Raw genomic sequence first — 25,264 nt, forward strand, 5'->3', positions numbered from 1 at the left:
CTCTCCATTCTCTAGAAGTAGTTGTTCCTCTTTAGAATGGGCACCCTCTTTTAACCGAAATTAAGTGCATGGCTCTCGCATGCTAGTGTGCATCTAAAGCAAAAGCATGGCATTACCTGCATTGTGGTGTGAGGTGCAGAGCATCAAATGGTGGGCATTTCCTCGGTCCTCTACTTACCTTCCTGGATCTGCATAACATCTCTTCATGTCTTTAAGCAGATTATTTAAAAAAAAAATTGAGCACAGCGTGTTTCGTAGATTTGAGTGACAGGAAGGTAAGAAAGAACCAGGGAACTGTAAAGAACTGTAAAAGGCCAGCTGTTCCAGGAACAATGTGAGCTATGAAAGGGAAGGATGAGTAACAGAAAATGTGGCTGCTGGTGTGGGTGAGCACCTCCTGCTTCAGACCTTGAAGTTGTGAAGTTTAAATTCGGTAAGGAATAAGATAGTGCATGTAAGGATTTGAGTAGGGGTATTATGAACGTAATGATATTTGAGGAAAAAGTGTTCCTTTCTACCCTGCACTTAAAAAGACCCTTTTGACCAAAAGTTTGGAAAATGAGATCTTAAACTACTGAGAGCCTCTTGGCCCCAGGCGTAATGATCTCAAACCTATTCAGAGAGTTATCAAAGGCTTTGTTTGTGTACAGTTGATGAAAGCCTACAGTATGTGCTTTCTGTTTCCTCTTTATGTATAATGTGTGTTTAGAAGAACACTGTTCTCTGAGAAAGTACCAGCTTGTTCTGGAGTTTTGCAGTGATGAATGATTTGTTTGGAGTTTACTTAGGTCATGGCTGTCTCATAACACATCAGTTCTTTCAGGCGCAGGCTTTTAAAAAGAAACGTAATGATTAGAGTTGGGTGCGAGATGGAGAGTTCAGATACAGAGCCAACGCCTATGTGTGGGGTATTCCCAACCAGGATTTTGATTCCAAGCTTTTTTTCCAAGTCTCTGCTAATTTATTTCTCTTCCACTTGCTGCTGCTTCTGTTGCTTCTTAGCATTCAGCAGGCAGGATAAAGCTAAAATGTTAATGATTGCTACAGCAGTGCCAGGGTAATTTAAGCAGCTTCTAAAGCATATAATGCAAGGTATGGAAATCAAGTTACTTGACTCATCTGAGGACTACCAGGTGTCTTCTATAATTATTCCATGCTTCCTACAGCCAGACCTCTTTTGCCAAAGCATCTCAGCAACAGAAGGAAAGGAGATTTGTGCACTGTCTCTTCTAGTACCATGTTCTTATGTGACCACACATGATACGGTATGAGACACCTAACGCAGGAGGTATTTTGCCTTTGTGCAGTTAGGTTTGGGTCCAGAATTTTTTGGATGGCTTATGTTTCAATAGCAGTTTAGTCACTGAAAGTATGAGATCCACTTCTGAGTTTAATGTCTCCCTGAACATTTTGTTCTTATTACTGTGAGCTGATGTGCTCATAGTGGGTGATGGTGCTGAGCAAATGTGTGCAAATTCTTGCACTGATATTTTTTTTTTTTTCCATTCTGTGACCTGGACTCTTCACAACAAAGTAACTCTGTAGTGAGGCTGTAGATTAAAAATGCAGGAATTTTATTTCCAAAGATTGTTTGACTGGGCCAAGAAACAGATTGTCAAACATGCATTGGCACTAAAATTATATCCCTGCTTAATTATCTCTGTTGCCCTCTTCCCCCATGCATTAGTTATCTCTGAAGTTGCTTTCCTCTGGCTAAAAGCCTTTTTAAACCACATCACTAATAATTAGATATGACCCTACTAAAGTCAGTGTATGTCATCAGCTGACACTTTACCATGATTGTTTGATCCTTCAGCGTATATATTACAGGAGTTGGTTATTTGTATTTCATTTCTCCTGTCCACCCCCTCAACTAACAGCCCAGTTGTATACTGGTTCTCTTATATCATCAAGGGGGGAAACTGAAGTCTATGTGAACTGCAGGAGGGGTTTCTTTTTTTGCATGACTGTGGTGTGATTTGATCTCTTACAGCATTTTTATGCATGGCTTAATGACCTTAGAATCATTACCTTTCCTCCTCACGATACTGGGGTGACCAAGGGAAGAAAGAGGTAAAGGGTATCCCATGGACTGAAAAGAGCTAAGTAGGCTTATCCTATGAGTGTGAAAACCCCATGACTCAGCTGTGATGCGAGGAAGAAATCTGTGGACTGTTAGAGGAGTGAGTTAATCCTGTAAATTAGCGAAAGCCAGAAGATCACAATTAGTGAGGATTTGGAGTCTTGGTTTCCTCCCTTGCTCTGTAGCTTAAGGATTTTGTCCACATGTGAGACTAGTTTCTTTTCTGAAATAATAGGTGATTGCTTGCATCATTGAACAGAAGTATAACCTGAGAGGAGGGGAGATGTTTTAATAGTGAGACAAATGATGTAGAGATGGGATGGAGAGAGGGAGAAGGCAAACCGATACATCAACACAGAATTGTCCCTGTGTTTCCCATGCTCTAAATAAGGTGGCACAAAATCAGAGAGAAAAATGGTCACTTCTGCTTTATTTCATATTTCAAGAACATAGAGAGTTAAGTTAAAAGACAGCCAGTTTGGAAGTGAGAAGAGGAAATATGCTTTTCGTGCAATGCACAGCTCTGTGGAACTTATTGCTGTGGAAATAGCATTGAAGCCAGGAGCTTAGGAAAATTCATAAAAGGATTATGTGTTTATGTGGGAAATAAAAAAAACCCCCTTATTTCTGATATTAGCATAAAAAAAAGTGAGAGATGAATTTCCGTATAGCAAAAGGCAATTGGTATCTGATATTCTACGGAGAAGGTAAATACATCGAATATAGAGCTAAGGACTAGAATTCCTGGAACTACCACTGAAGCTTTTCCAGGTGTAACTGGGCTGACCGGGAGAAGGCCGCCGATGTACTTAGTAAGCTCTTAGACTCTTTGTTCCTCCGTTCTGGAAGTGGCCCTGGAGTGGCAGCTGGAGAGAGAGCCTAGATTAGAGCCTGAACCTGGTGAAGGATAAACACCAGATGACTGGTGCTGCGTTTTGGATGGAGGCCTGTGGTAAACAGATTAATGAAAAGTGCTTTTCCAACAGTTTCAATAACATTGCCAGAGTTCAATGTAAGTGGTGTACATTTCAGAATTCTTTTAATTTTTTTTCTTACTTACTCAAGTGTGTGAAGGCTCACGGCTTCTAATAAACTCTCTTGGGCTGAATCATTCATATCAGCAACATGTTGGTCTTTAACACTGCGTAAAGATTCAGTTGTGGCTGATATTCGTTCTATATCTTGCTGTTGTTCAACATCTGTTGCAAGAAGAGAGAAAAAAAGAAATGTACAAAACCAAGGGTAACTAATTCTAACTGAGATGGGAAGAAGGGGTTGACAAAAGAATTAGAAATAAACTTTTTAGGAGTCTCCCTTTAGATTTCCAAGGGATATTGATTTGAAGACAAATCAATGTATCGTCTCCTTGACTGAGATATTTGTTTTTCACCTTGTTTTACATAAATGGAACATAGAATTAAGATTAGATTTAGGAACATCATCATAAGTTTTTTTTGTTGCTATTTGTAAAATCCTCTTGTAACCTTTGATTTTGCTTAGAAAAAAATCTGGGCTTTTAAATATGAAGAATTTTATTACTGTGCAAAGAATAAATTGACAAAGCTTTTTTCTTTGATGCTATACTGTGCTTCTAGGAAGTAAGGAATAAATAGCTAGAGGCTGATGTAACTCTGAAATGTGTTTCCCCGCAGCTATCATGCAAAACCATCGTTTTCTTTTCTCTAAACTGTTTCTGAAACAGCATCAGAAACGGAGCACCAAATTCTCTGTTGGGATAGCTCTCTTCAGTTCAGTGGATTTGAGTTAAAGTGGCTGGTTGTTCCCTTACGTTCCAGAGTATTGTGAACTTGAGAGGTGGGTGTTGTCATGTAGGATGCATTCAGGGCCAGCCCCTCTTCCATCTTACGCCAGGATAATTGCTTTGCGGTTGACATGGCTACATCGGTTTAGTGCAGACAATGATGAGATCAACATCAGCCCTGAAGGTCTGATGAGCCAGAGTGTGAGAACAGCTGTGGTGATGGGAGCGAATATTGGTATCTTGCACTCCAGGTGGGCTCAGCTTCCCTTTGGGCTGGTGGATGACCATGCACCTCTGGTCTGACCCCACACTGAAGAGTCTGTTGGAACTGCTCCTCTTGAAACATGGAAGCAGAAGGCTGATCGTCCAGCAGCTTTTGACCTTTGAATGTGCCTAGCTGTGCTTTATGAAGAATAAGGAAGGATTACATCTGTACAGGGGTGAGAAAAAGCTCCTCCCGGCTAATGAAACTATATTTTAAATCTATAAATTCCACTGAGGAGAAATGAAATTGTACTTGTTAACCTCTCCAGTTGAATTCAGAATCACTACAGAGGTTGAAGGGGAAGGGAAGGCAATGAGCTCTCATCTTTCAAGGGGTGGGCTGGTGCTCATTGTGCTTAATGTCACCAGCAGGAACATCTGTAGTTCTTCCTTGGAGTCACCATTACTCAGGTCATTAAGGTGTCCGAGGGCTTTGGTTTTGTAAACCAAGAAAGTGTCAGCTCAACTGGTAGATGCAAACGCCAAGTGACTAAGCTGCAACCAGTGCGAGGTAATGGTGGTATGGGTGGGAGTGCCAGTGAAGGGTGCCTGTTGTGACAGCTCTTTGAATCAAATACATGTCTGTCATGCTTCACTTCAAACTGGTATTTTTTTGAATTTGTGAAAGTGCAATATATATATATTTATGTATATATATGTTTATTAAACAGTGGGCTAGACTTATGCACAGGCTTTTGGCTAATGGGAAAAACAGAAAAAGAATTAAAGGTTAGAACTATGAAATCACTTCTGCTTCCCTAACTTCATTGTGGCCGAGTTGACCTACCATGGGTGCAGCTTGGTGTCACTGGATAATTATAAAACACACCTGTGATGTGAATTCGGCAATTACTTTACACCTTTTACTGCACTACCTATCACTTTGCAAGAAAGTCAAGGCTATTACTAAAAGCAGTGTTTAGACCTAGGTTTGAAAAAGATTTTTATATTAAAGCATATAGAGTGAGATTTTCTTTCCTGTATGAGGCACATAGATGATAGATAGGGTTTATTATTGCTTTTCTTCCTGACAGGTTTTAGGCGGCTGGAGCTAGACTGCATCGCTGGATTTAAACACAAATCACAAGCATGATCGTCTCTCTATTTTATTCTTGTATATTTTCTCAGTTACTGCAGTGCAACGTAGAAGATAGAAAATTAACTCAAGCATTAGTAAAGAAATGATACAGAACACATCAGAAGGAAATGTATAGTAATGAGATATCATCAGTTCTTAATTGATCAGTCTCTGATCCCTGAAGACTCTCTGTGAAGTTCATTGCCAGTGTGCGGGAGGTAAAAATGGATGTAACACGATTCTCAGTTGTAGCATACAGGTATATCATAGCCGTGATCACTGACAAGACTGACAGGGAACATGCACTACGAAAGCTCTGGCTACATTTGGGCCAGCCTTCTGTGAAAGTCATCGTGAAGAATCTTGCAATGTTAGGTAGGCTTAATTAAGTCTGAGTTTGCAAGCTCGTGGAATATTTCTGATATTTTGCTTTGAAGTGGTGTAAACCAAAACTATCATTGTTTCTCCTGTTCAGCAAATAATATAACCAGCTGCTATTCAGGTGGCTTAGGAGAACACCACAGCTAAGTGTCCCTGGCCACCAGGCCTCCCTGACAAATTACAAGAGCATTAGAGGGTGTCCTAAAGCTTATCTATTTTATTTTATTTTTAGGTGTAAATAAATGCTAAATAAATGATCAAGTTGTTTTCATGTAAATAAGTGCTTTGGAGGGAAAAATCTAGTTCTCATGTTACCAGCTTTTGTTATTCTCAGCCCTAGTCAGCCATCACCAAGGGTCTTCACCTCTGTAATCCTAAATGCCTGGAAGTGCCATTTGCAGCCAGGATTTAGTAGCGATGCTGATTATCTCCTGAGCGTTGTCTTGCACTTCAGAGCCTTTCTAAAGATCCTTTTTAAACATTGCCAGGGACCAGCTTATCAAGATTTATTCCTACTTCTATAAAAGTAGGTATAAATGCAGACACCTGGCCTGATGATAGCTAGGGCTAGATCAAGATTTTTGGAATGTATGTGCAGGTTAGGTAGGCTAGGAGAGTTTTCCAGGCTCAGTGATGGGGATTTCTCTGTTTCCTTTTTCATTCACTGCTCAATGACTTTAATCATATATTGTGAGTATTTGCCTCTTCCTCCTGCCCCCTCAATGCTTTGTCTCTGAAGCAGGGACAGCTGGCACTGCTGCTGGGGGCTGTTAGTTCCAGGGCCTCAAGGCATATTATGCTATGAAGAATATGCATAATAGAGCACATTATTCCTTGTATGTTCTCCAGTAAAGGTGATTTCAAGTGTGGCAGCGGAGGCTTATTATGGCTTGGTTTCCTTTTGCGTGTGAGAGCAGGAGGGCACCTATTAGTTACCAGTGCTTGACAGAAATACTGGAAAACAACTGATTGCTCCTCAGCGTCCCATTTTAGCTGCTGGACAATTTCACATCATTTGTGAGAAACAAAAGATTGTTGTTAATGCTATTGCTGCTAGTATTCTTGTGCCCAATTTGAATACACTGAGTAGAAATGCCTCTTCCTAATTTTCTGGAGAATCCATAAATGGTACCACAGAAAGCCAAAGGACCTGTCAGTAGCCACAGCTTTACTAGAGCAAGAGAATGGTTTGTACTTAGGTGATGTCGTGGTTTAACCTCAGCCGGCAAGCGAGAACCACGCAGCTGCTTGCTCACTCTCCACAGCCCGGAGGGCTGGGGAGAAGAATTGGAAAGGAATGTAAAACTTAAGGATTGAGATAAGAACAATTTAATAATGTAAAGAGATTTAAAAAAGTAAGAACAACAACAATAATAATTATAATAATAATAACAGCAGTTATACTGAAAAGGTGGGGAAAAAGAGAAAATCCAAAGGAAAAGGGAGAAAGGAAAGCAAGTGATGCACAGGACATCTGCTCACCACCTGCTGACCGATGCCCAGCCAGTCCCCAAGAACGATGCCCACCCCCAGCTAACCCCCCAGGTTTATATACCAAGCATGATGTCCCGTGGCGTGGAATACCTCTTTGGCTGGTTCAGGTCACCTGTCCTGGCTGTGTCCCCTCCCAGTTTCTTGTGCCCCTCCAGCCCTCTCTCTGGCAAAGCCCAAGAAACCAAAAAATCCTTGACTCAGCATAAACATCACCCAGCAGCAACTAAAACCGTCAGTGCGTTACCAGCATTGTTCTCACATCAGAGCCAAAGCACAGCGCTGGACTAGCTACCAAGAAGAAAGTTAACTCCATCCCAGCCGAAACCAGGACAGGTGATCAGAGAATTTGCTTTCAAGACTTTTTAAATGTTGCATGGGGTGGGGAAAAATGAAATTCTACCAGGAAACATATAATGTAAACCCAGCTGAAAGATAGCTGGGGTGGTAACTGTATAGTATTTTGCAGACTTTAAAGTCCTTTCCTATAAAAGGACCCAGAATCCTTCAAGCATCAAAACTAAACCTTGGCAATACATTTGAAGGAAGCAAACTTTATTGTCCCATGCTTTATGTGTTAAGAAGCAGATGTACAGGAAAGTGGAAGTATATGCCTGAGAAGGGTGTTACACAGTTTGTGAAGAGTTGAGAAAATAACCTTTTCTTCTGTTACGCTCTGGGCAAAAAGGGCCATCTTGCAATTTCAGATGTGGAAGTTAGGTTTTCCTGTGCCTGCCTGGAAGAATAAATATCAGAGTGGATTACGAAACAGAGACATTATAAGGCTTCATAACAATTTGGAAAAACTTTGGAAACAAAAGAGACTGACTGAAAATATCTTGCTGGTTGATTGTTTTTATCTTCAAATATGGCTTGACCTGGAATTTTTATCCACTGCACAGAGTTCATATGCTTTACCATTTACAACAACTGCTACTGTGCTTTCGGAGAAGAAAAAACTTGAAAACAAGGGCTTTGCTTTAGAGGGATTCACTTGAAAGCATGCCCTTGGGAAAGAACGAGACTGCAGAAGTTTTAAATTGACCTCTGAAGTTTTTTAGGTTTTAGCGTCATTGAAACTTATTCTTTCAAAAAGCTTCTGAATCCAGGATATACCTTCCTTGTTGTTCACTCTGCCTTAATTCTTAATAAAAGTAGTTCCTGCAAATACTAAAATCCTGTCATCCTTGTACAGTGCTCTGTTTCCTCCTAGGGAAACTTCCATAATGCTATTCTGCTGGAAAATTGAGTTTTGAAACTGTGAACTTTTTTCCTGGAATTTTCATAATCAGGTATTGCTGGTGGATAGGAGTGAACCCCATGTGCAGGAAACCAAATGTCTGTAGGAACACTGTGCAGGAACGGGTGTGTGGGAGTCCTGGCCCTCTGGGTTGATCACAGGGCTAACCTGCACCTGTTGTACGTGGCTTCTGTCACCGTGGCCACTGTGAGCACAGCAGCTTAATAGTGGGAAGTATTTTGAGAATTATCCCTGAATTTTTTGGTTTAATGCATAAATAGTATGGAGAATTAATGGGCTAATGCATAAATATATTAATTCCACCTCTGACTCTTTTGGGCATCCTTGGTCTGATTTCTTTATTTGTGTGTGCATGTATTTATGTATATACATACACAAATATATCTTTTTCTTCCACTTCATTTACTTTAGGGAAGACTCCTATGCTACTTTCCCAAAAGGAATTGCTGATAAACTTCGGGATAGATTCTGATCTGGAATCAAATTCACTCCACTGGTGACAGAGCATCATCACACTTTTTCCATTTAGTTACTCTGTGCCATTCTGCCGATGTTAAGAAAATCTTAGAATTGGAGTCCTCGGAGTTCTGAAAGCTAATGGGGAGTGTTTCAGCCCCTCTTAAGAATACATGCTAAGCACGAGTTCTAGAAGTGTTTCAGGCTTGGCTCTTTATTATCCTGTATGTGGAATAGCACTCTACATTTTGCAGCGAGTTCATGCCCATCTTGTATTCCCTTTGTCCTAGTGTAAACGGCTGCAAGATGACTTAGTAAATGCCTACAGTAGAGCTCATGAAGAGACATGCGAGACCTTTTTCTTCACTTATACAGATTACAGCACTGCACTTCCACTGACCTGTAGTCAGTTATCCTTCTTTTGGCATGTCGCTTTAGAGCAGAAAATCAGTCCATGATGCTCTATTGAAAATTAATTACAACAGCATAAAGAATTCCTTTCAAAGACTTCTGAAACTTTTACATTACAAACCCAGCAAACCAGTAGAAAGGGAAAAATCCAAAACATTTCATGTGCAAATAAAAACTCTGTGGAGTGCTGAAAGCCAAAATGAAAACTGAACATAACCATGAGGCATTTATTACAGTTCAGAATGGTTTACTAGAGTTTAGGCATCATTTTAGATGATGAGTCTGTTTGTTGTTGTAATATTTGGGCTTCATTAAATGCATTTTATTAAATCTATTGTAAATATGTTTTATTCCCAAGGGACCAGTTAATGTAATCTTCGTGTTTGCTTATAAAAATATTAACCAATAATTCCTGCACTAATTTTAATCAGTGTTTATTTTTAGACCCTACTGAAGTGCATTTTGTCAGTTCAGTTTATTGTGCAAACTCATCGGGGCAATAACTTTTTGTTTGTGTCCCATGTAGGAGAAGCTGTATATTTATTGTTGCTGTGGTTTAAAAAAAATAAAAAAAGTACAGAAATGCCATTTGAAGGTTATTTAGGCTGTCTTTTATGAGGAAAAAATAAATGTACCTATAAGACTTGTCTGTATACTTTCAGACAATTTTCTTATGTTGATATTATCTCTTAACATTTTGATTTCTGACTGTTAAGATCTTTTAAGTTTTCCAGGTTGTCTGTTTTATTCTTCTCTCCTGTCTCTTAAGACGCCAACAGGAAAAGTGATCAAGGTATGTAGAGGAATAAGAATAAAAATTAGCAGATGTTAGTGGTAACAATTAGGAAATAATAAGCCTACAAGGACACAGAAATGAAGAAAATGACAAGGACCTTAGGCGATTCACAAAGTACAGGTCTACATGAGATTAATATTATACAGAGACAGGCAATAATTTGTAACAAAACCTGGAAGAACATGCTGTTTATGCTCCCTGAACAAATTTTGCTGTGGAAGTATACAGAAAGTGTACCGATGAGTAAAGAGTAAATAACTGGCAGTATTTACTGTGCGCACTGCTTTCCAAAGTTAAACACATTAGGTAGTATGATGCGTAAGACTTTGTGTACGATGTCCTTTACGGCCCTTCTCCTAGATGGGAAATGCCTGATACAAGATCATTAAAGCTGTATGGAGTCTACCCATGGTTTGATCCCAGTTGTGTTTTACTGGAACCAAATCCTTGATGAATCAAGTGGTTATTATTTGTCCACCCAAAATCCTCACGCTAGGTTATACTGATGGAATCTGAAAGAGTTCTTTTGAGGAATGATTGCCATTTTTTAGTACTGCAGGTTATGGGTGTTCAATTGCTCCCTCTCCTGCCCTTGCAGAAAGGGCTGTAGAGCACAGCCAGACCACAGCCAGTGGCCCTTCCTCTCTATTATTCACTTCTCAGAACTGTATTATTCACTTTTCAGAACTGTGCAGTTTGAAAATATACATCTGTATTTTGGATCTTCCAAACTGATCACTAATTTGTTTTTTTTAAAATGCCATCTGAGAAAGGTAAAGGGGTTCTGTGTCTTGGCATTGTCTAAAAAGAAAAGTCACCTAAAATAAGTGTTGAGGAGAAAATATTGTTCTTCATCTGACCTTATCTAGCTGGTCAGGGGAGATGGGGATTGGTATTAATTATTAAGTCTGCAAGTGAATGTGCACTAAATTCCAGCTGGGAATGGACAGTGAGCATGCTTGAAGTTCTGAGTGTACAAGGGCCCTAAGGGGAAACATGGGAATGTGACCTTCATACTGTGAAGCTGTCATAGTGAAGATGGATTGTGATGGTTCCTGCAGACCAAAATGCAGATTACATACGCTGGGGAAAGATCATTGTGTGCGCTTGTATTAAATGCTGGGTGAGCTTCAGCTAATGTGGTGTTGAGCTAAAGCCTGGAAAACTGCACTCGGCTTGGATCCCTTCAGGACTTGCAAATCAAAAATGGCCAACTGAAACAAATAGTTTTGATTGAAAATGTGATAGAATGCAGAAAACGAGAGGAGGCAAAACTATGATTAGCTTGGAAAATAGAAGTGGCTAGGAGTATATGCAAAAAGCTGAGCGCAGTGTTGACTTAAAGAGCGCCATCGCAGGCGCAGAGCCTGATGCTCACAAGTTGACCTCTCTGTGCCACTGAAAGGGGACCAGAAAAGAGAGAGGCCCAGTTCCTAACGATTTACAGTGTGCACCAACAGAGCTTAATTGATGTTCGGTTGAGGATGTGCTCCTCCTTGGTTTTGCTTTCGTTAGCCAAGAGGGCAGTAAATCTAGAGCAAACAGAAGGCAACATAGCATGACGTGGCACCTACTCAGCCTATAGAATTCACCCCAGGAAGCAGCTTCCAAGTGAAATGGTTATAGTTGAGTGAATTTTATGACTGCTAATAACAGCTGTAGCTACGCAAACTAAGGGAATAAGGCAACCAAATCTATGCTTTCAGGCATTCACCTTCAGGGCCAGGAAGAAACTGTTTCTGTCCAGCTACTGGTCTCATTTGAAGGCTCTTTTCATGTCTTCCTGTTGAAAATGATGGTTGTTGCTGTCATAAAATAATTTTAAAACCTCAGCAGGACATTTTTATTATTAACATGAAAGAAAGAGGTGTTCATATATTGTGACAGAGATTAGAAAGACCAACCTTGTTAAATTTATATAGAGGTCACTCCTGCTGATGCATAGCTTCTGCGGAGCTCCCTGGTTGTTGTGGGTTTTTTTTTGTTTGTGGGGGTTTTTTTGTTTTGTTTTGTTTTGGTTTTTCTTTAGCAACTGCATACTGACTCCTCTGGAAATGATACAATTTCATGGCAGGTCCCATTAGCACTGATAATTGTGAAATTAGCTATTGCCACATCTCCATGAAAGAAGGAACACCTGCAAGGGACTATTAATAGTAGGGACGGAGAAGGGGAAGGCCAGCTACACAAAGCCAAAGGGCAATGTAATGCATCATGTCTGTTACATTGTGAGATGGTGGATTGGGCCATGGTTTGTGCAATTCACTGCAAACGTTGACATTTTCAGCGTGGAGGTTTGCGGCTAAATGCTGTTTCCCTGTGGGGAAAAAGAACATAATATTGTTATGCTTTTTGACTGGAGTTGTTGACCGGTGTCAAGGTCTTACAAGTATTTGCATTGAAAAGATATGCTGTTGGCTTCTGAATAGTGTATCAGCATCTCTGCTTGTGGGAATGAAATAAGAGCGTTTCCTAGGACAGTGTAAGGCTCCCAGTTCCTTCCCAGTTGGAATTCAGCCCCCTAAAATGGCCTTTCTTGCAACACCACTCTCAGTACTTCTCTTGTTTTCACTTCTGCACATCTTCAGTGCATTTTTGGGCCAAGTAATAGCCATTCTCCCCCGTTTTCTTTTAGTCCCACTGAGCCCTTCTGAACAGACGTAACTTCTGGGCAGCTCTGCCTTCAGCCTTGCGTGATGGCTGCTATTCCAGCTATCCTAGCCTAACCTGTGTTTGAGGACTCAGACACATGATCAGCCTGATAACTTTTAAGCAAGCTTACTAATTAATACGTGGGGACTGCAGATGCACGTTGATAGTTCACAGCAACTTTAAGATAATTTGACTTCGTTCCTTTGACTTAGCTCTAGAAAAGTGATTGTAAGATAAATCATTGCTACTTTGCGTTTGCCACAGGCTAAGCATGTGCATGTGGACAGCTTTGTAACTCTGCACACTACTTGTTTCTATGCCTGAGCTCTCGTAACCTCATACGATGTCAGTCAGCATTCAGAAAGAAAACTGGCTCCTAGACAGCATTATAAATGATGAGTTGAATGGTTCACCTGAATATGTGCAGCTTCAGTGATTTTAATTGCATTGTGAGCATTTAAGCCGATAACATTTTAAGAACTAAATTTCATGCAGAAGACTGGGTACTTTGAAGTTCTAAATGCTTGCTGTGGAATAGAGCCCAAACAGAAGAAGTAGAAAAGATGCTTTCTTCTTCAGGAATGAGACAAATTACTCCCTTTAAGATGAGAGATCTTACTGGAATGCCGGTAATACACTGGAAGATGTGTTGTAGCATTGGTCAAGCTAAACCGAAGTGGAGGGGAGGGATGCATCAAGTTAATGACTAGACACTAAGATGTGAACACAGTATTTTTTAAAGTTTTCTTTGTGGCCTGCAGGTTTCAGTGGATTTTCAGAAGAGCTGAGAGTACTTGGAGCCCTTAGACCTGTCTTGAGAGATGAAATTTAAGGTAGCATTAAAATGTGCACCTTAAGTTTTATTCCACTAAGGATGGATCAGGAAATATGAGACTCTCTTCAGTCCTTTCAGATGATGAGTTGTTAGTATTTCACTGAAGAAGCAAAAAAGAAAGCTGTGTAAGCAGTATTAACAATTTTTGGTGTCAGAGGTTAACTGTTATTTAATTGGTTTTCAAACATGTACTTCTATGTGAAGATGGTTTAGGAAAGTGTATGGAAAAGAATAAATCTTTAAACTTAGAATATTTGATGAGTTGAGAAAGATTTCTTAGTCTCTCTCAGATTTACCGGGCTTCTATATGGCTTGGCCCAAAATACGCCTGGCTTCTACACGACTTCTCTGCAAGCAGCTCTTTTGGATTTTTTCAAAAGTTCATTCCTCATGCAAGGTTCAAGTCCCCTGGTTCCTGCCTTTATAAGGTACATTACTGATAGTCTTAGGACCTAACACACAGAGAAAACAGTTTGTGTTATTGCGGTATCTGCCAGCACTAATATAATTACACTTTTGGCAGCAGTTTATAGAAAAGCTGATATTCACAATTTCTTTCTAATGGGGAAGCCACTGGAATGGCACTAGTTTCTAAATTGATCCAAGGCATTTGCTAGATCCCTGGGCTCACACGCATGGACCTTCCCATGAGCAGCTGCATGAGAGACCCATCAGACGTGAACTGATCTTACCCACCAAAAACGTCAGACCTCGAGGTGGTTATGTGTGTGGGCTGAACCTGCATTATGCCACGTCCTTACGCCATAATCACTGCAGGAATCTCTAAGCCTGTCAGATTTTTCTCATACTGAAAATTAAGTAGTTGTCTCTCCTCATGTTTTGGTGGTAGAACTTGACCATATGTCTTTTAAATAAAGACTAATGATCCGGTTTGTATACCTATGTGTGGAGAAACTAATAGTGTTTTTTATTGCCTACTCTCTTGCTAGCTATAGAAAGAGGTTGCTTTCTGGGTCAATAATGCCATTTAAGTTAAGCCCACATGCTGACACACTCTGGTAGCTTCTGGAGCTGTTCTTGTCAACTGACAAGTGAAAGGTCAATGGCTCACAGATTGCTGTTTGTGATAGGGAACCAGCTACAGTGAGATCTGAACTTCTTATGATGTCTTGACATGGCTGTCAGGTTAGGAGCTGGTCAGAGAAAGGGAAGTTTGTTTTCATAACAAATATTACTCCTGCGCGCAGTGAACGAGAGAGGCTTGTGCCTCAGCTTCTGAAGTTTAGTCACTTCATTTAGCTGCTGTCCCCTGCGTATAGACAGACAGACAGACAGAAGTCAGACGTATGCATCTTTCACAGTCTGCACACACTCTTCCTTGCGGCACTAGTTATTTTAGCACAGTTAGCCTGGCGGCTGAGGTCTTAAAAGGTAGCTGATACAACAAAGGATTACAGCGTGGTTGCTGAATCTGGATGTCTGAAATCAACTTTAGCTGAGCTACACAAAAGAAAGGCCTTTTCTATCGTAAAATGGTACTGAACTGATAGCAAATAAAAGTCAAAATAGAAAAAAGATCAAATTAATTCCTAGCTGCGCAGCTTTATAATGCAGCAACAATATATACAGGTAATTAAGAGAATTAAAAACCTTATAAAAGTAGATGTTAAAAAAACTTCTGAAAGCTAAAGGCAGCCTCAGCCTTCCCATGGATTGCCGTGGTATTGTCATCTTCTTGATGAGAGAGGAAGCAGTTTCATTGTGTTGCTGCTCATTAGCTTTTTGCATTGCTGAAATGCCTGGAGATCCAAAATTGAGACCAAACCCTCTGTTTGCTAGCTGTTGTTCCTATTTTTCATGTGCAGAGTTACGTATGGGAGTACGCCAGCTCAGAAACCTCATGTTGCTGTTTTGTCCACAGAGACTTGGCTGGTGGAGCTTCATGGTTGAGAGCTGCATTTGGGTCCAGCTGATTTAGGTACAAGATTTGCGTCTTTGCTGCTTTAGGTACAAGAGAGAGCTCACAGCCTTACTGGGGTCTGCCCGTGGGGCATCTGCTTCTCCGAGGGAGCTCTGGGGTGTGACGGGGTGGGGGGTGGGTGGGGTGGGGGGCAGGTTTGCATCCCAGGATGGCTGTCCTGCTGGTAGCTTCCTTAGGGAGGAGCAGGAGAGGCTGGCACGATCCTGAATGGACATTAGAAAACACTGAGGGTAGTGATGAAGGTGAGTTATGATAGCTGTTGTGGTTTTGTAAGCACATAGAGGCCTTACCTTTCAGAAAATAGTTTGATAATGAAGTAGCAGCCAATAAATAAAATTTACAGGCTATGTCACTCAGACGAAAGGAGCACTGCAGACTAGAACCTGCAACTTCTGTACTCAAGGTAGATATTTGCTGGCTTGAATATTTCAGATCATGTAATTTCTCCTCCTCTAACATTTTTTTCCCTGTTTGCTTTTCTGCTCAATAAATATATTGGTACAAAGAGAGTGAACAAGAAGCAGGCTTGGTCAATACTATTTCAGACTCAATATACTGATTCCTTCTGATGTAGATAGTGCTGGCTGTTCCTTGCATGGATTCCTTAGTGCAGGAGGGCAGTGGCAAACTGAGAAAAGTGAACTCATTGCAAAGCCAGATCAAAATGAGTCTCTGTCCCTCAGGTCTCGGTGGTGGAGGTTGCTTGGGAATGTGCATCAACTTATATTTGCCAAGCTATGGTCTGTATGGGAATTTGCTGATCAAGCAAACGAGCCATTGTCCTATGCTTAGTAGAGAAGGTTTCTGGTTTTATAATAAAGCTTTCATTGTTGCCAATGCAATTCTTCCTGGGTCTTGTTTTTGAGGAGAGTGCACTCCAGGGGTAACTCACAGATTTTCAGGCAGAACCGTTTCACTGTGTTGTTTTGCGTTTGTTTGTTTTGCTTTGCTTTTCATTTCAAAAGCTGGGGCAAGAATGTGTACTGAGTGAATGAGTGAAAGTACGAGGGAGAATAGCGGATGGCTGAAAAATTAGTGCCATTATTTACGATGGAAAATACAGCCTAAATTAAATAAACCAAAAATACTCTTTTGTTAGGAGGAAGAATCAGAGGAAAATGTCTTACCATTACTTGGATGTCTGATCAGCTGCTGAATCAGCCTCTAAGTAGCTGGTCTCAAGACATTCAATGACTTGAAAATATTTCATTTATAACAATATGGGCTGAGTATGAGGTGGATCTAACTGTATCATAGCAGCTTTGATGGGAGGACATGCCCGTGTCTGCGCAAACTGGGATTTCTTTTGTGCTGAAGAGCATACTGGATCTGTGTTAAATAGCTGTCTTGTTTATAGAGGGACATGGAGGTGGCTGCAACAGTCAAAGGTCATCTTTCTTTTGGACAGCAGGAAGCTGGAGGTTGCAATTAAGCTCTAGGTGCTGTCATGGTAACTAAGTAATGTTTAAGTAAAAGTACTTTATGCTAAATACAGCCTGACTCTTCCTTGTTAAATGCAAAACATAATTGGCGTTCTTGCCATCCCAGTGATTCTCCCTTTGAAAAACCTTACTCTTTCTGAGGTGTGCTGTTTTGTGTTCAGACGCCAATTCTGTGCTGTTTAGGTAGCCCCTTCTGCTAGATCAGTATTTCAGATTTTGTGTGCAAATGTGAGCAGAGCGGGAGCAAAGCATGCCCCGCGACCCTTCCTAGAGTTTCAGTATTCATGATGAATAGTGGGTTGCCTTTGCTAAGCAGTGTTCGGTATGTCTACATCCAAAAGACTGATTCCAGCAGACATTATGCATGTCCTTTCCAGTCTGTTCCTCACAGAACACTTTCTTTTGACAGGAAAGGACTATCAGGAATCTCTGTCTTGCTTTTGCCCACAGAGCGCCTGTATCAGGCATTGCGGTGTTCTCAAGCTGTAGCAGCTTAGTATTTTACTAGGAGAGGAAAAGGTCATAATCAAATGGCAAGATGCTATAAGACTATGCCAGTGCCCTTAGCTACAGGAACTTACTACCGTTTCAAAATTATTTCATTCTAAAGGTGAATTTTGTCCTGAATAATTCCTTAAATGTCATCTCTGTTGCAGTGAGTGATTTGTGACAGATGTGGAGTATGTCCTTGGTACTCTGTGGTATATTAAAGGTGACTGACTTAGCAAATCCCCACTGCTTTCAAGTTGCTCTGATCAAATGATGTGATTGTTTCTTTTTGCCCCCTGAAGGATGCATTAAAATTAATTCGATAGTTGTGTGGGCAGCACAAAATTCCTCTTTCCCTCTCCCCCTCCACCCACAACCCCACTTCAGTTTACTCGTAGTTTGGTAAACCCTCTACCACATTTACCTCAAAGTATTTGAAGCTGTGTTTCAAATTATGTTTGAAACTGACTCTTAAATACTTCTCTTTCCTGTTTTCACATGGTAACCTCTCCCAACAGCACTCTAAAATTATAAAAATGAAATATAGTAAATGTCAAATTATTTTTTCTTTTTGACACTAAGCACAGTGGATCGTGGCTGTCACCTTATCCTTTGAATGCTACCATACATTCAATTTAGGCTACACCTTTTTTTTACTGCACAAAACTTCCATTTTAAGCAAAAGGGATGAAGTCAGTATTTCCAGAGGGGTTCAGATAAAATATCCAAACTGTGGGAAGAGAACCTATTTATTGCTACGTTCTTCTGCTGAGAGATGTCTTCTCTAGGGGAAGTAGCGCTCCAATATTTCCTTTGTTAACTTTCTCTTTAGCTGAGGAGACTCAAGAAGTGTCAACTCCTGCTCTGTTTTTTTTTCTGGCGCTGCTTCCTATAGACAAGTTACTGGAATTCCGCTGCAATCTGTAGTGGCTGGGAAGCTGGTGGCTTACTGAACATTTGGATCTTGTTCTGCAATCCGCCACCCTGTTACTTCACTATACACTATAAAGAAAGAGGAAGAATTCTTCCTGTTTTCGAAGTTAATTGGTAAATTAGAGGTCTTGCCTCAGCCTCTAAGAATTGGTAGGAGTAGGTCAAGCCCAGGAAAAAGAGAGTTGCTCGTTTTTTGGGAATGATTTGGTATTCTGTACGTGTGTCAGCAGACAGCCAGATGTGAATGGTGTACTGTGAGATGCTTGTGTCCTCACTCCCATAGACCAGAAACCAGTCTCCTTGAGCCAAACAGGAAGAATAACTTTATCTTGTTATGACTGCGAGTAAACTGTGATGAGCCCAAAGCTAAAAAGATTGATATTTCAGAGAAGCCAGGACACCTGATTGTGCGTAATGGAAAACTTGAAATTAAGCTGTTAAGCTGGTGCTCTAAGCAGGGTTATAAGGGTTTGATGTTTTTGGTGTGCTAAAGCTTTGAGAGAGGTATCCCTTAGATCTTCCCTCAACTCATTTTTTAAAGGGGGTCTTTAAGAAGAACCTTTTTCTTCGTTCACATAGACATTTGCTGTCTAAAATAAGCCAGGAAGTAATTTCGTCAGTATTTATTGGGCGGAAAATTCAGTGCTGCTCTGAATCAGGAGTGGATTGCCAAAGAAGTCATTCATTCATGTGTGTCTGTTTATGAAAGAGAGCTTTCTACCTTCAATTTCTTCTTGCTAGTGAGTTTCTCTCCTGAGATTAGGATCTTTGGACACTAAGGATTGCTTTACAGTGAATTCGAACACAGATTTGTATCTTGAGTTTGGCTTCAGACATGGATGCATTTTATACATTTGTGTGCATCCAGTTAATTCATCAGTCCAGTCATTGATGTTAACTAGATCTTGGGGATGTTCCTGAATGCTTCACTACCTCCAGAGCAAAGGATGTTTTGCATCTTTCATAAATGCTAACTTCCATTTGTACAGCAATTTCAGTTGGGAGTCATCAGCCAGGAGTTTTTTGAAGCCTTAATGAGCTTGACTGTAAAATGTCCTTATGCAAATATAATTAACCTCATACTGCATGATGGCAAGTCTTATGCACAGAGTGGATTGGAATAGAAAGAGAATCTAGCCTGGCTGACACCTGTGGTTTAACTGCAGAGCCATCTTTTTCCTATGAAGTAGAGAATTTAAATCATGACTTATCTCTAGCTCTTGCTGTATACTGTCAGGAACCAGTGAAAGAGGAGTTTAATGGATGCCTTGCTTTTATGAGACAGGAGAAAAAAAATGGGGCCTTTGGAGGGACATCTGTCTTGTTCCATGTGTGCTTAAAAGGTTTTTATTGAGGCATGAAAGGTTGTGTTGTTCCATGCTTTGTCTTTTGTTGCTTATCCAGGCAGTGATGTGCTGCCAACAATTCAATAAAGGAATTTCTCAAAATATGTCCTATTAACTGATCTTAAACCTCATGTATGTGCTATGTGGGTACTCACAGGAGAGCAAGGAAAGAGAATCAAGGAACTGATTCTTCATTTCCCCCTTATATCCAGAAACAGTACCTAGTGACAGAGACAGTGACACTGAAGAGGCAGATTTACATGAACTGTAATTGCCAGGATAAATTATTGAGGAGGGGAAAAAGGGAAAAAAAAAAAAAGAAAAAAAAAGAAGCCGGAGTTTGTTAATGTTCAAAATGTAATTTTCAACTGTGTCTTTTGAGCTGGTATGGGGAAAAAAAAAAGAAATTCTGTAAGAGCTACGGAAATGTCTCTTCTATGAGTATTTTTACTTACCTGCTTGATATGTCCTGGGTGCATTTACTGAAGTTTGTGTGTGTGTGAACTTCAGTGAGCAAAGTCAGAGAAGAAAGTGATAATTCAGTACTGTAACTGGAGAAGAGAGTAAATGAGATGGTAAGATTACCTTCAAAGCCCACTCATCAGTTTATATGATTTCTACGCTCTCCAATCCATGAAGCAAAAGAAAGAAATGCAACAGAAGTGACTTGAAGTCAGTAGTCTCTGAATATATGAATTATCTGGACTTCTGTCTTCCACTTTATGTATATATATTGAACTCTGGGATTAAATGGGGATTTATTAGTCAAATATTGAGGTCATGTGTCTAGTGAGGTTCTCAGCCTGTGGATTGACTCTGATGTATAAATTTGTGCTGTATAAACAATGCTCTGATAAGTTCTGGACGCAAAAAAGGTTCCCAGCCAGGTCCAGAATTTGGCATAGCACTGTCTTTGCCCTTCATCTCTGCTGGCTGCATGGCCAAAGGGACAATTCCTATTAAATATCCATATAGATAATAAAAATTCCATAATTAAATATCAAGTTCTAGTTTGTTACTCTTTTTTTTTTTTTCCTTTGATATAAGGAAAAGATAGCAACAGAGTGACTTGAGGAACTCGTTCAAGCAACACCTGATGATCTGCTTGTGAGGTTGCACTATCACAAGGTACTTCCATGGGCTTTTACCTGTTTAACATCAAGTGGTGTTTGCAGGATTCCCAGGCAAGGAATAGTAGAATGTTTGAAATTTAGGGAAATATTTCAGCTTTCAATGCTTCTGGAGACATTTCATTTTCTGTTGAAAAACCTCAAATTGGCAGACAAAGTTAGGAAGTGCTAAAATGGGAAACCATTCCCAGATTAAGAGACCCTGGACTGTGGTTTAAGCCAGTTCTTGTTTTGTCTTAATTTGTCTGTGCCTTGTGTTAGGTAAAGTATGTTCCTATTTTGGTATCCTGTAATACGCTGTCAGCTAAGAAGTGTCCCTGCTGAGGCAAACTGTGAATTGATGGAGCTCCAGGACAGGCAGTATGTGCATCTGGGAGTTTATTTCTGAGAGAGTTCATGCTGGGAAAGAGATTTTTGCCTAGGAAGTGTGCCCACGTGGGGAAGGAAACCCGGCAGCGGTGCTGGACCCTGAGGATCACGAGGGTGCCTAACAAGCCCAACATGCCCCATTATGAGTGTCCACCCAGGGCAACTCTGGGAGGGCTCTCTGACACTGGAATGCTGCTTTTCACAGATAATACATCAATATCAATGTCAACAGTAGCTTCCTGTGTGCTGCAACAAAGCAGGCTGTGTGTGTGACCGGGAAGGAGGGCTCCTGCCCTGCCAGCAGGCTCCGGTGGGCAGCACCGTAGAGATGTTTCACAGCTTGCACTTTGAGCTGCTGACCATCCCTCTAGGAAGTACTTGGCCTGTTGTGTAGGACAAGCAACAGCAGTACTGCCAAAGAACCTACATTTATATAGAAGAAACCCCATTCTGTATCTGTCTATAGTATTTATGGTTCTAAAACAAATATTATGTACCTCCCTGTCTGTCCTATGGATAGTGTGGTACTCCACAAAGACAGAATCTGTAAATGTGTTTAATTACTTCCAAGTTCTTCTTCAGTTCCTTTGCATTTTACTGTAAGAAGATGTGACCCAAGTACAGGCTTTATAGGTTCTTCATCCCCATTTGTTAAAAAGCACTACCATTCCGTTTGCTGACTAATATCTATTTCTTGCGCTGAGTGCGTAAGTGAGGGGGAATGTTTTCTATGGTTTATATCTTTCTAAAGGAATCTCGCCTCTTTGGTGAGTGTTTGATTGTTTTGGAGTGCTTGTATTTAAGAACTAGTTATACAAAAACTTGTGAACCGAGAATCTAATCAGCTCTTGAGGACGCTTGAGAATACCTTTCAGGTGGTGTCCACAGTCAGCTTGAGGCTTTTTGTTGCTCTGATTACTCTGTGCTGTTCACATTGATAGGACTTGTGGATATAGGCATGGATCACCTGAAAACCTCTATAATTGCAGAAACCATTTATGGGTTTTTTTGTGGTTTTTTTTTTTTTTTTTTTGCTTTTATGCTCGTGTCATGATGGATGTTTTCTGTGTGTCCAAAGCACCGGGGCACACAAATCCTTTCCTGTTCTGCAGTTGGCTGAAATGCCTCTTCCAAGCCTCACCACCTTGCAGCTCCAGGGGACCTGGTGACACCCATAGAAATGTCCTACACTGGGTGTGGACATTTGTATTTGGACCTGAAAGTCTTTATTTGGCAGAAGATGGGGAGGTTATGGTTGAGATTGCAGTTGATGTAAGTCAACTCATCAGCTTCTTACCTGCTGTCAGGTTGCCATGAAAGTGTGTAACACCTCCTGGTGGCACTGCCAGTGAAGGGAATTGGTTAATGATGATCCATCCCTGATTTCAGATGTATGAATTGGATGGACTAAGATGAGGTTAGGTTTATATCTGTACTCCGAAAGGAGGGCTTTGTAAATCTCTCTGCTTAGCTGCTCCTGATGTGGTAGAAGACAAAATTGGTTTCAGGCTAATTTGAGGGGATAGGGCAGAATCTTGTGCTAGTTCATTGCGGATATAAATAATGGAGTTAGCAAAAGTTACTTTGGAAAATTTGAGGAGTTATTGTTTAGTGAATTAAAGTGTATTGGATGCCCCAGGTGGACATAAATGGGTTAGCAGGACACTGAGGAACAACTGCCTCCCTGTCCGCTGGAAATGTGGGAGGTATCCTGGCAGCCAGCCTGAACTCCTGCATTTTAACAGTAGTGTGACATGATTTAAGTCCAGGATTTCAGCCTTCTGAGAGCCCTGCTCATTCAATGTAGTCAATCAGTAAATTCGAAGGTTTCAGAGTGTGACTGACATGATAGGGGGGCACTTTCAGCAATTTTACTGGTTCCTCATAAAAGGAGAGTGGCTAGGTTAGTGTTCCTGTTCTTGAAATATTACAGCTGATTGGCCTAAAAATATGTAAAATAAGAATAAACCCTTAGATTATCTACTTAGCCATAGTAGAATGGGTAACAAGCCTCTACAAAAGAAACAAAGGTGACTTGATGCTTGGTCTTAAAAATGTTGCCATGTCATGTGTCTTTTCCCCTCCAAAATACAAATCACAGTTCTTCAACTTTGCCTTTAATAATGGAAATGTGTAACAGCTGAAATAAATCCAACCTAAGCGGAAAAAGAACTACAGGATGATCTCAAGTACTTTTCGTGATGTGCCTCACAAAGATGCCCTGCATGTGGTGATGGTAGGCATGAGAACTCAAACTGAACCAGTGAGCGACTGGTTCTTGCAAACTTTTTGCAGGGGGAAGGAAGCTATGCCTTGGACAATTGCTAGCAATGATTTGAGAGGGTTCTTTTGAGGCATATGTTATAATTTTCTTGGCACACATTGGTGAACAAAAGCTATTTGTGGCTGAAATAAGGGAGGGAAAGTTGTTAGGAATTGCATGAAGGACAATAGATGACATCACACTGCTGTAAATACGTGCAAAAGCAATAGTTAAGAACGTGAAATCAAAGTTTTGAGGAGACACTTCAACAGGGCTGACTCAGTTTTCTCTGAAGTCAATAAAAACCTTTTAGTTAATTTGAGGAGAGCTGGGTCAAGTCTTGTTGAACTCCATTTCTTTTCCCAGACAATGAAAGACTGAGATGAGGCTTCCTAACAGGGAGAAAAATGTTCAATGGGCCATCAGAAGAATGAAATCACAGGATGTTTAAAACCTTTTAAGAAAACCAATGAATGTGAGTGGTAATGATCCCAGTTTTCCAGAGATATGATAAATAGTCTAGGATCTCAAGGGACTCCTTCTTGTGCTGTGTGCTGGCTTTTCTGGAGAAAGGTCAACAGAAATACTTAATGCGCTAGTGCTTGTTATTTTACAAAGACAAACAAAAGAATATTTTTTTTCCTGAAGTAAAACATAAATTTATCACACATCTAAGCTGTCTCTCATGTACCCTGAGGTAAAATCAAGCAAGGATTATGGTTTCCTCTTTCTTTTCCATATGGATAGAAAACCATAGACGTTATTGACATTTCTAGTGATGGGATGAATTTTTTCCATTAGTTTTAATGCAGACAAGGTTAGAGCTGAGCCAAAGTACTGTGGATTAGTGTGACAGAAGCAATGAACTTGTTCACAGAGCAGCAAAGATGTAGTGAATGAAATGCCTCTCTTACTCCACCTGCAACCTAGAGGCTTTTCTGGATGAGGAGGGGGTCAGCTAGTGAGCTTTGGCTGATGACACTTTTGGTTTTTTCCCCTGTCTTCAGATATCTCAGCTTATGACAGAGACTAGTCGAGAGGGCCTGACCGAAGCAGCGTTGAACCGCTACAACGCAGATAAACCCTCCCTGTACAGCTTTCCTGCTTCCCAGAGCACGTATGTTGCCAGTGAAGTATCCACAGGCACCTCGGTGGCAGCATCATTTTTTGCCAGGTAAGAGAGATTTCTCTGATTTTCCTTCTCTGGAAACGTAATTTCTTTCAAAGGAGATGATTCTGTAGTGAAGAAGTGGGGTTGATGGACTACAGTATGCATGTCAAAACATGGCCATAAATACGGATCTATCGCAAGCTTGCAGGAATTACCGTGAAAATGTTGTTTAATCCACCTGTGTGCTTTTGTCTGTAAGATGGGGATGATACGTCTGCCCGCTTCTCTAAAATATCTCTTTAGTTCTTGATGTGGGTTAAAATGTGATCGCACTCCCAGAATGACAGCTGATTTAGTGACATATTTAGAATAAGAAGGGCCCATCCGATTAAATTTCTGAGCTAGGCAATTAATCATAGTGCTAACTGGAGGTGGGTATTTCTGTTTGATGGGCAACCTTCAGTCTTCTTTATCAAATTTCACTTTCATCTAGGGAAATTATCAAGATTTCTACTTTCAGACTGAAAAGTTAAGGTTTTTGATTTCAGTTTCTGTCCCTGTGGTGCTGTTGAATTGTCTGAGGGTCTAAACTCAGCCTCAGAACACCCTTTCTGTTGAATATTTAGCCAATGTTTAAAAAACTCTTGATGAGATAAAGTTACATTAAAAAATATCTTACTGCTATCTTTACTAATTTGTTAGTAAGAAGGGTTTGTTAAATGGGCAGAGCAGCTAATAAGTGAAATATTCATTATTGACAATGGAGATA

General features: G+C 40.6%; 1 protein-coding gene across 1 annotated transcript in view; it reads left to right on the forward strand.

The window, feature by feature from the left end:
• KIF26B (kinesin family member 26B) overlaps window positions 1-25,264 on the forward strand; it is a 302,956-nt gene that overhangs the window by 100,509 nt on the left and 177,183 nt on the right. The window contains exon 4 of the mRNA XM_055714921.1: window positions 24,392-24,558. Coding sequence (XP_055570896.1) covers window positions 24,392-24,558 — 167 coding nt within the window. The remainder of the gene's footprint in view (window positions 1-24,391; window positions 24,559-25,264) is intronic.

The sequence above is a fragment of the Falco cherrug genome, chromosome 6, assembly GCF_023634085.1.
Source record: "Falco cherrug isolate bFalChe1 chromosome 6, bFalChe1.pri, whole genome shotgun sequence".
NCBI classification, from domain to species: Eukaryota; Metazoa; Chordata; class Aves; order Falconiformes; family Falconidae; genus Falco; species Falco cherrug.